The 12,296-nt window shown below is 44.6% G+C and overlaps 1 protein-coding gene across 2 annotated transcripts in view; it reads left to right on the plus strand.

Moving 5' to 3' along the window:
- JAM2 (junctional adhesion molecule 2) overlaps positions 1-12,296 on the plus strand; it is a 79,542-nt gene that overhangs the window by 33,794 nt on the left and 33,452 nt on the right. For both annotated transcript variants that reach the window (XM_075263498.1, XM_075263499.1), the window contains exon 2: positions 10,781-10,846. In XM_075263498.1, the coding sequence (XP_075119599.1) occupies positions 10,781-10,846 (66 nt within the window). The remainder of the gene's footprint in view (positions 1-10,780; positions 10,847-12,296) is intronic.

Genomic DNA, 12,296 nt, shown 5'->3' on the forward strand with positions numbered 1-12,296 from the left:
CTCTGCTGAGGAAACAGAAGGGGAGGTAAAACCAGGAATGTTCTAGGACAGAGCGAGGGTTCCTGCAGACACGGACAAAAACCACAATCTGCCCGGACTCACACTTGAGTCAGATAATTTTCTCTTTCAGCCTGATAGTTCCTAGTACAATCATATTTTGGATGATGAGATTGCTGAGATGTCTTCTTCTGTGGCTGGCATTCCTGGCCTTCTCCACATACCACCTAGTTGTGATCAACCGGTAGCAGCATCTTGACACATTCCTCGAAGTCCAAGGATACATTTTAGACCAGGATAGTTAGAGATGCCACCTGGCCCGAGGTCTAGAGCACAACATACGTCACTGACCGCTGTGAGCTGTCAAGCCAAGTGTTCTACCAAATGTCTTGCCTCGTCTTAGTCTGGAGTGGAGAAGATGCCTCCAAGAAGTGGTCAGTTTCTGAATTTGGTAGGTATTTGGTTATATTCGTACACTATTCTTAATCATTTTCCCCATGGAAATCCGAGATGCTCCTGAATTATTAAGACTTCGGCCTATTCATTATTCTGGTGCACTCCCATGTGGTATGAGTTATAGTAAATTTGTTGGGTTTAGGCATCCCCATCCCAGACCACCTTGGTCTTCTCCTCGTTCTGCCCACTTGTGGAAAAGAAATAGTTGGCTCAGTGGTTAGCACTGTAGCCTTGTAGTACTGGAGTCCTGGGTTCGAATCCCGCCAGGAACAACATCTGCAAGGAGTTTGTATGATCTCCCCGTGTTTGCGTTGATTTCCTCCCATTCTACAAAGACATAGCGATAGGAAAAAAATGTTTACATTGTGATCCCTTTATGGGGCTCACATCTACATTAAAAAAATAAAATCGAAATAGAATCAATAATATGGTTTATCTTTGGCACAAAAAGGGTTATGTGCCGTATCTACACCCAACGATACCAGAAAACTGGAAAAGATGGATTAGTACATCCCCCGCTATTGAGTTTTTGTTGCTTTCTTGGTGTATATTTTGGTAGCTCAAAAAAAAACTGCAGAAAAAAACATCAAAAACTTTAGCGAGAGAATATAAGACTGAATTATTAGGAGATTCCACTGAAATTACAATGTGGTGCATCTTTGGAACCAAAAAGGGCCAAGCACCAACGATTTACGCCCACATTTACGTCCATCTTGGCTGGAAAAATGGCGTAGATGGCTTACCCTTAGTTCACATCTGTGTTGGTAATCCATTCCAGGAATTCGCAAATGGACTATCAAACGCATTGGCAAGCGGTGTGCAGTGAAAGCACGTGGACCCCTACACTTTAATGGGGTCCGTGTGCTTGCCGCGCGCTGCCCGCACGAATCATGTGGACGTGAAAGTAGATCGTGATCTACCTTTCTGTCCACATGTTCCATGCGGAGAGCACACGGACTCCATTATAGTCTATGGGGTCCGTGTGCTTTCACTGCACACCACTTGCCAATGCGTTTGGTATTCCATGGGGGTTCCCATGCAAACTCCGCGAACGGATTACCCAACTGAGAACAACAAGGCCTTAGTGAATCCTCCATGTGTTCCTCCAGTCTTATAGTGGTTTTTTATGTTTTATTTCTTGTTCTCTTCAATGATACCTGCATTTCATGTGATTTTTGGAACATGTAGGTCGGTTATACATTTTGCAATGGGTTTATCTAGACAACCCTTGATTTATGGCGGCCTTGTATAGATTGCCCATCAACGTCCTCTCTTTGTCCTGGAGAAAAGAAGCACCAGGGAGATCTGGCAGCTGCTCATTGACATCCCCCATGAAATGAAAAATCTTGGCCCAACAAAAATGTCAGTGGGAGAGTAAAGAAGCTCGCTGGACAGCTGTCCTGTGTCTGTGGTCTGCTTCAGGCTGCCAATGGTTCCTGGACTGGTTCCTGTGATGGCCTCATGGTCTGATACACCGCATCGACCACAAGACCCAAAATAAGACCGCACCATCTAAAACCGGCTGTGGAGATGATCACGTAGCAGAGGAATGGAGCTGTTAGGAGGTTAGGGCATCCCATCACTTCTTCATGCCCAGGACCACCACTAATCCTTGGTATGAAGAGGTTGCAGCTCCTTCACAGATTTTCTCTACCAGGTGACCTCCTTACATACTGTGCAGGATACTACAGCCTCATTTACTTCAGAGCTGCGCTCCGTTACAGTTACCGCAGTGCATTTAACTCTTTGAGAGCTTCTTATTAATATAATAGAGCAGGTTTACCTGCATATATGTGACGTACTAACCTGAGCTTTACCACATCAGTGTCATCGGTGCCTGGTTACTGTCCTGTATCCGTATGTAAAGGGACATATTCGACGCTGTTGTGGGACCTGCTTCTGTTTCTATATATGGAAGGGTTCTCCATGATCTATCCTCCCTGTCTGAGTCTTGTCCGCTCACGTGTACGGTATTCATCTATTTACTGTGCTCCTGAAAAAAATGAGAACATTGGTGCAGGCAAGATTTATACTGGGAGAACTGGAATAAGACATCCCGCATGCTGGCAATATGGTAGGTCATCCGTCCGCTATCCTGACCCATTGTAGACAAATGTAACATCTGCTGCGGAGTCTTTATGTTTACATGTAAAGCTGTAACGTGGTCGCGTTATAATTCATCCGTGACTCATGGAGAGGTTCATGAAGGGAAATCTCTAGATAAAGCTTCTGTGTATGGATGAAAGAGAATTCACGAGAATCCAGAAATAGACGGGAAAAAGTTTCCATAAATACATCAGAGGAATTGATGAACTCCGCTAGTTCACCGCTCTATTACATGGGCGTATTTCATAGGAGTATATTATATTCAGTGGTGTCATTTAGGGGGCGTAACATGTTACCATCGGTTTGGGGTCTGACCGTACTCGCCATCTACCCTGTACTGTATTGAGTTTCCACGTTCCCATTCACTCACCCCCTGCGTTATCCACAATGATCCCTAATGGCTTCTTGTCTGTGAATAGAGGTGGGCGGCTGTGCTGTGCCCATTACCATGGCACGTGACACAGGCCCATGGTCAGATTTATTGCATCTGTTTGGAAGGTCCAGCATGGTGGGGCCAAGAATTATATCACAGGCCGATAAAGGATCAGTAATCCAGATTTATATGCTGCGGAATATCAGCATCGCTCCTGCCGCTGCTGGCTTCATGCAGGGCAGGAGCGTAGCGATGTCGCAGGCACCTGTGCCAGCGTCTAACACTCCCCGGCATTCGCCTCTCTATTACAGCGGATGCCGGGTCTAAATTGCATTGTGAAGGCTGTACATCCGATGCCTAGCTGCATCAGGAGCGAACACGCAGGGCCAGCGGTATTGAAGCGGCGTCTTCTAGCCGTTGGCTTTGCATATGTAACCCCGCCCACCAATGACGCAACGTGAGTATGCGACGTGGGAATACCCCTTTAAGTGATGCCTTCTAGTTGGATGTTCCTTCCAGTCAAGAGTAGGGTTGAGCCGATCTTGAAATTTCAGGATTGTTTTTAAAATCCGATTTCCGATCGTTTTCCACTCGAACCCGATCCCAATGCAAGTCGATGGGATTTTTTAAATAATCAGAGATCAGATTTAAAAAACGATCCTATTCACTACACAGCGTGTAGTCCAAAAATTGACTCAATTAACCCCCCCTTCCTTCTCTATAATACTAGTCTAGGGAGGCGGGGGCAGGGCGCTCTGAAGCTACATGAAGGACAGAGGACTGGACCAGCAGAGGGCTGCGGCAGCACTTCTGAGCAGGTAAGTTGAGCGAAGTTCACGAGTAGATAGATATTACTGTACATTGACTTGTGTAGTAGATGGACAAGTCAATGTACAATAGTATCTATCTACTCGTGAACTTGCCTCGTCGTCCTCACAGCAGCACAGCACACAGTGATTTACCGCAGCCTGCCACTCTTCTGCTTTGTCCCTGATTTACCGTATATTCAGCTGAGTATACAGTAAAACAGGGACGAAGCAGAAGAGTGGCAGGCTGCGATAAATCCATAGGAATGAACAGACGCAGCCGGCACGCAGGGGGTTAAGCCGTCGTCCGCTTCCATTCATTCCTATGGGTGCTAAGCTTTTCCCACAATGATTGGCCAGTAGCCAAGCATTGTGGGAAATAAGCCCCAATCTCGATCCCGCCCAAAAAGATCGGGATCGGAATTCCGATCGCGATCATGAAATTTTCTCAATCGCCAATCGGAATCCTATCTTTTCCGATCCTGATCGCTCAACCCTAGTCAAGAGGCGTCAGTCAAGCCTAAAGTATGCTATATTACTGGTGGCATGCATGGATATGTTAAGAAAGGTCCTCCTAGCCCTTGTATAGTGGGGATAGTGGCTTAGGAGAGTCAAAAAATTGGTGAAAGTCTCCGTTCTATGGTCATAAAAAAAGAGTGATGATGGGTTGCAGGGTAAAGAGCCATAAGCAGAGCCATAGAGTACCCAATGGTTATGTTGGTGCTGTATTTTTGGCATTACAAGTGAGCAAATGGATAAAATGATGCAGAAGAGAGTATCGGGGTCTGTAGGTGTAATAAAGATAAGAGTTGAATAGGTTAGGTGGTGAAAGAGGGGCAGAAATTTGGGTTATAAAGGTTAAAGATTTTCACAAAACAATCGCAACCAGCAATGGAATGATATCTGGTGTGGGGGCATTGCTGGGCTCCTGGCAAGCCATCTGTTGTACACCTTGTCCTCATTGCCATCAGGTATCATGGATGCTGTCCACCCAACTGGCAGTTAAGCCAAAACCCAGATGGGTGCATGTAATGTCTGGCTGGCAAAGTGATGGGATTGAGGTGTCACTGTTTGATGTATTTGTGATTAAAGATCCACCAAATCCTGTGTTGTGGAAAGGGGTTACAATGTAACAGATAACGTTAAGTTCCAGTGACTTTGTATTATCATGTGTAGTCAAATTAACCCCTATGTGGACTGGAAACTCTTGTTACCAGATGGTGCACCCCTTAGGAACGTCAGTAGTGTCAAGACTAGGACAAGTGTGAAATGGGGACGACGGTGGATAAGACAGCAGAGAGCCAGAGACACTCTCATTCGGATGGATATGCACAGACTTAGACAAAGTTCACATGTCAGAATTTGGAGCTGATTTCGAAATTCCTCCTCAAAATCCGCTCCAAATTCCAACTGGAATCTGCCATAGCTTTTCAGTGGAAAGTAATAAATTGTATGCTTATTTTTTCATAACGCAGAAAAAAGTAGCTTCCTCATCGATCCTGTGGTGCAAAGCTGAGGATGAGCTTCCTCTCACTTTCCGGCAATTGTTCCACAGGGCCAGAATTTGGATACGTAACTGAAGAAGACCACCTCAAATTCCAGTCCAAATTACACCTTGTGAACTTAGTCTTCTGCCACGAGAGTTGGGAGTGGTGGTCGGTTGGAGGCTCCCAGTCCTAAGTCACATTAAAATTTTTATGTACACTAAAAAAATTGTGCAAAATTGTGTAAAAAAAAAAAAAAAATCACAACGCACATGGAATGTGGGGTTTGGGGATGTCAAAACCAGTGAATGGAAAGACTACCTAAACTAGGGCAATATTTTTGGCTTCAAAAAGAAACCAGCCCAATTTCAGCACCCAAAATGCAACCCTACTATATCAACTACACCATGATGGGCCACCACAAATGTCATCCTATCAAATCCAACTTAGAAAGGAACGTTCTCTTTATCTGTGCACCATTTCTATCATCCTGGCGTCCATGTTTTTATAGTACAGTTTATATAACTCGGCTATACTTCAAATGGGCGAAATGTTTTAACAAGGTTCCCAAAGTGATGATGCGTGGTTAGTTTTCACGGTAGATTTTGTGAAAGACGGGTCTATTTAATTTGATCACATGCTTGCTTGAAAGCTTATGAAGCATGAACGTTTTATTTGGTGTCCCTCTTGAATCAATTATCTACATCTCTGCGAATTTTACCAGAGAGATTCAGAGCCAGAAACCCAGAGTCCCCGCACCGTCCTGCATTCCGGCCTAATCCCTGGACGATAATTGTGTGAACATTCTAATTAAAAATCTGGCGGATTCTACTCTGATAGTCCACGGGGGAGGGTGAAGTAAGAGCCCCAGCATTAGCCAGCGGTGTCCCCTTCTAGTTTAGGGTCATTGAGTAAGATATTTGCTGTGGCCTGGGGCTATGTATCCGGCTACTGAACTAACACAAATTGCTCTATTAGAGCATGGATGGCAGACGGATTTTCTCACATTTGGGAGCAGAACATGAGTCAGGAAAAACCTCAGTTTACCCCATAGTTCTGTCAGATAAGTTCCATGTTGATATGCCCTCCCTTGTTCTTATTTGCAGCAGCACACATGGTTTTCTCGCTGACTGCTCAGTTTTGAAGATCCTGATATGGTTTCTTAATAAGAAAGGTTGACCATGACTGACTGTGCAGGTATCTCTGCCCATACAATATACATAGAGACTAGGAAGCAGTACTATATGTGTTTGTATCATTTGCAAGCAGCGATAGAACAATCGGTGCTTACAAGTAGAGACAAGGACCCAGTACAATCTGATGACCCAGTTTACAGGCAGACACAGAGGTGGTACCATCTATGCTTACGTAATTTACAGGAAGGGAACCTGGGAATGCCCTCAAATGTGTTGTGGCGTTTACATGCCAGGAGCCACACTATTTGGAGCAGCACGGTGGCCCAGTGGTTAGCACTGCAGCCTCGCAGTGCTGGAGTCCTGGGTTTGAATCCTGACAAGAACACCATCTGCAAGGAGTTTGTATGTTCTCCTCATGTTTGCGTGGATTTCCTCCCATTCCACAAAGACATACTGATAGGGGAAAAAAATGTGCATTGTGATCCCTATATGGGGCTCACAATCTACATTAAAAAAAAAACAAAAAAACTATTTAGCACTGCAGTAAATAAAGCCACCAGTACAGGGAGCCACTCAGATCCCAGCATTTAAACATTACCAGGAGCCATGCCGTCGCTGAACAGCAGATCGGTGGAGATCTAATATTGATGGCTTATCCTAAAGAGTGGTGCAGTCCCTTCTTCTACTATGGTGATCATAGGCATGATCAAGACAATGGTGGACGTCCTGAACGGTCAATGGATGTGCTAAGAGACTGTAAGTCTTACATATGTACTATGGTGATATGATGGACCAAATGTTTACGAAATCTACGTTATACCAGGTTGGCGAATGTCATGAACATTTGGTGGATTCATTTGAAAGTTTGGAAGTTCTCCTAAACATTTTTTGACCTTTTGAAAGTTTGCTGTTCCTCATGAGCGTACTGTATCATGTATTGGATCGTGTAAACATTTGAAGGAAGTTTGTCGGAGCTCATTAATATAGTCAGCGTAGTAAATGTCATCACTAAGGTGGATCTTATGATGGTTGTAGAGCAGAGTTAGGTCTAATTTTGGTGGCTCTCCTGAACATACCGTTGGATCTTGTAAACCTTCTTGGAATTGTATAAAAGTTTCTTGGATCTTACGGAGATTCACTATGCTTCATATATTAACAAATGTTTATAACATCCCCAGAACGTTTATATGATCCATAGGGTGTGCTCATGAGATCCACCAAAATTTTGAAACGTCCAGCGAATGTTCATGAACCCATCATATTGTAAAGCCATATGAGTAAAGGAGATCTACCAAACATTCAGAAACTTTCAGAATACCCACTGAGGGTTCATGACATGTTCATGAGCCAAGACCTTGCTTCTACTTTATATGATTTGTCAGCTCATGATCTCCATCATAAGATTCACCATACTTCCTATATTAAGAAGATGGACGTTGCGAACACATGGTAGATATCATAACCTGACAAATCATGTAGACTAGAAGCAGTGTCTTAGCTTTACTGAGAAGTGATGGATGTTCTGACGTTTTGGTGTATCTCCTTAAATGGGTTTTCCAGGCAAAAATATTATTTTTAAAAACAGGTCTGTTCTATTAATGGGTTATTCTGTGCACCCAGATACCTTTAGCAGTGTTGTAAGTGATTTCTGGCTTTCTCTGGGAGCTGCTTGTGTCCTCTGCATTTGTTTTCATGGATAGTTTCCTGCTATCTTGGCCTACAACTACCATGATGCATTGCAATTCATTTAGATTTACTTCCTACCTCACAACCCCCCTCCCTGTTTCTCTAGATAGCCCGCGGACTACTAACCCTACCTACCTCGCTAACCAGCTCAGTTCCTCAACCCCCTCTACAAACCATTATACTTGCCTGTCTTCTCATCCTGGAGATGACTTTGAGGTTGCCGCTGTCCCCTGTTCTGCCCGCACTTGGGCGCCTGCGCAATAGAACGCCAGCAAAAGCAAAAAGAAGCACGCATGCACAACGCTGCTTCTGCCGGCGTTCTATTGCGCAAGCTCCAGCTCCCTTATGAAAGAAGCGATGAGTATACGATAAACTTAGGAACATTTAATGGCTATTGTGAAAGTCAAAGACCTCTGACAGATATGTTCAATGTGCATTAAACCTAAGAACACAACTTTGTTTAAAACAAAATGGCCATCCTTTGTCCTCATGCTCCACAATAATATTGTATCCTGTCACTTAATAACACAACAATGACTCCATCTTCATCTATATACCGTATAAGTTTTTGCGACCATAATATGGACAAATGTGGTCTTACAATGTCAAGTATGAAGGAAAGGACATGTTGTGGGGCTGCTCCCAGTACAGGCAGCTGACATGATTATTATTGTGGAGGAAAGGAATTTTTCTATTTGTGCATTTGAGTGTTGACCAACCAAAATAGCTCCACGTGTTGACAGCTTTACTGGCGTCATGTTCTGACAGGAGACTCTGATATAGGATCTACAGCGCTAATAGGTTAAATCACCAACATGCCCATATAATGGGATCGAGTACATAGAGTTCACGTGGCCTGGAATGTTTCAAAACCGTTACGTCTTGGTCATGGTTGCGTTAATAGAGAAGATAATCCACAAAGGGTCTAGTGTGCAAAAACACTCAATGGCCACTTTATTAGAGACAATGAAGTAGTAGCGTGTTGGTCCTCCTTTGACTTTCAGAACCACCTAAATAGATTGTGACAAATTCAGGTATCATTCACAAGTCCAGGAATGTCCCAAGAAACTGGAAAGCTTCATCGATTCGGAATGCTTGTTCCAAATTGTGTCCCTCCATCATTGTAGTGCAATAAAAATTTGCCATATCTAACCAGGCGATGCTTTTCCGTCAATCGGTGATCCAGATCTTAAACTCTTCCACCAATTGAAGTTTTGCTTTTCTTTTTCCCTTACCCAACAGTGACCCTCGAACCAGTGGCGTAACTACCGCGGAAGCAGCTGTCACAGGGCCCGGTGACAGCCGCTACCGCCACGTTTTTTTCTTAATAGGCCGTTACCAGCTGGAGTTACTCCATCCGGTAACAGGCCCTATTTACATACCGATCCTGGCTGGGCCGGGATCAGTAAGTGACACCGCAGGCCCCACAAAGACTGTTATTATACTGGGGGGTCTTTGCAGACCCCCAAGTATAATGATCGGAGGCCCGGGAGACGTAAGAAACATAAAATACTGTGTTACTTACCTCTCCAGGCTCTGGGCAGGCTTCGGCCTAGTTGTGTGACGTCTCTGATGTCACATGAACCCAGCCTGCGTCCCGGGTCATGTGACGTCCGACGTAATTGAAGAAGGCCGACAGCAGAGGACTGCAGTGGAGCCGGGGGTACAGGTAACAGTGTTTTTTTAATGTTTTAATTCTCCTGGGTCTCCGATTATTATACGCTGGGGTCTGAAAAGACCCCAGAGTATAATAATTGTTTATGGGTGTCAACAGTGGGGCATAATACTGTGTGCAGGGGCCACTATGGGGCATAATACTGTGTTCAGGGGCCACTATGGGACATAATACTGTGTGCAGGGGCCACTATGGGGGATAATACTGTGTGCAGGGGCCGCTGAGGGACATAATACTGTGTGCAGGGGCCACTATGGGGTATAATGCTGTGTGCAGGGGCCACTATGGGACATAATGCTGTGTGCAGGGGCCACTATGGGGGATAATACTGTGTGCAGGGGCCACTATGGGGGATAATACTGTGTGCAGGGGCCACTATGGGGCATAATGCTGTGTGCAGGGGCCACTATGGGGCATAATGCTGTGTGCAGGGGCCACTATGGGGCATAATGCTGTGTGCAGGGGCCACTATGGGGCATAATGCTGTGTGCAGGGGCCACTATGGGGCATAATACTGTGTGCAGGGGCCACTATGGGACATAATACTGTGTGCAGGGACCACTATGGGGGATAATACTGTGTGCAGGGGCCACTATGGGACATAACTGTGTGCAGGGGCCACTATGGGACATAATAGGACGCGCAGGAATGCGGAGGAGGGGGTCGGTCGAGGTCTTTGGTGTCGGTCGGGGGGGGGGGGCTTTCGAAAGTTTGCCACGGGGCCCCGCCATTCCTAGTTACACTACTGCCTCCAACTGATCATCTACTGTTTCCATTTTGATACTGGGAAACTCCAATTGTTTTCAGGGCAGGTGTCTCTAATAAAGTGGCCTTTAGTGTGTATCCCATGATGTCATTTCTGCATGCCTTGCTTGTAGCCTATCCATCCTTGTCTATCTTGTCAAAGCCAGAATTAGTTATGACCCTTCCCAAACATCTTCAGGCCAAGCCCACCATAGTTGGCCATGGGCAGGAATAACTGGCTGGCTATTGTTGTGCCTAGTATTGTATTCTTATTTTTGTAACAAGTGACTGATGGCTTGCTGTCTTCTATTTTACAGTTTGGCACGTGTCTGCTGTGACCGTGGAGTCCGACAACTACGATGTGCAACAACTTGAGTTTGGAGGTACCATAAAATAAGTCTGAACTATGTCATATCTACAATTACATTGATCTATGCTTGCATCCTTGTCAGGGGCTCAATATTGCTTCATGTCCTGTATGATAAGGATGTACAATTTAGTCAAGGGACAAATGAGCTGCACTGACATTACTTTATTCAGTACATAAATCCGTCACTAGGTGATCAATATCAATTCTATTTCCTAAGTGCTTCCTACTTATTACTACTGTGCAGACATGGAATATTCCTTCTGGCTCAGAGTCTTACCCTCGCTAGAATAACACATAAACATCACCGGTTAATAGAAGTCATGGAATTGCTGTAGTAAGAAATTGCTTCTATATCATTATATTGCTGAACAACCCCTATAGAAGCTGCATGCTATATATTTAATGGTTAACGTTATGGTCCCCACTTCTTATTTACTTATGGTAGTTCATTTAGATGACATAGAAAAAAATAATAAAATAATAATAATATTTTATTATTATTATTATTATTATTATTATTATTATTATTATTATTATTATTATTATTATTATTATTATCATCATCTATTTTGTTTCAAGGTTTCCGTTACCAGAATCAGTCAATTACCCACAGCCTCACAGATAGATAGGTTAGGGACACCTGGTGTTGTTCCCTTGTAATTCGCTGCCTCTGTTGCTGAGATATTAAATGTTTTTGTCAATATGCGAAAGAGCTCTTTGCATTTTGACAAAAACAGTGATATCTTAGCAATGGAAGTAGTGATTCACAAGGGGAGAACACCAGATGAAATTAACCTATCTATCTGCAGGGCTGGGGTGATATACTGGTTCTGGTGACACTAACCTATCTATCTGCAGGGCTGGGGTGATATGCTGGTTCTGGTGACACTAACCTATCTATCTGCAGGGCTGGGGTGATATGCTGGTTCTGGTGACACTAACCTATCTATCTGCAGGACTGGGGTGATATGCTGGGTCTGGTGACACTAACCTATCTATCTGCAGGGCTGGGTAATATGCTGGTTCTGGTGACAGTAACCTATCTATCTGCAGGGCTGGGGTGATATGCTGGTTCTGGTGACAGTAACCTATCTATCTGCAGGGCTGGGGTGATATGCTGGGTCTGGTGACAATAACCTATCTATCTGCAGGGCTGGGGTGATATGCTGGGTCTGGTGACAATAACCTATCTATCTGCAGGGCTGGGGTGATATGCTGGTTCTGGTGACCCTAACCTATCTATCTGCAGGGCTGGGGTGATATGCTGGTTCTGGTGACCCTAACCTATCTATCTGCAGGGCTGGGGTGATATGCTGGGTCTGGTGACACTAACCTATCTATCTGCAGGGCTGGGGTGATATGCTGGTTCTGGTGACGCTAACCTATCTATCTGCAGGGCTGGGGTGATATGCTGGGTCTGGTGACACTAACCTATCTATCTGCAGGGCTGGGGTGATATGCTG

The sequence above is a fragment of the Leptodactylus fuscus genome, chromosome 2 (genome assembly GCF_031893055.1).
Source record: "Leptodactylus fuscus isolate aLepFus1 chromosome 2, aLepFus1.hap2, whole genome shotgun sequence".
Lineage (NCBI taxonomy): Eukaryota > Metazoa > Chordata > Amphibia > Anura > Leptodactylidae > Leptodactylus > Leptodactylus fuscus.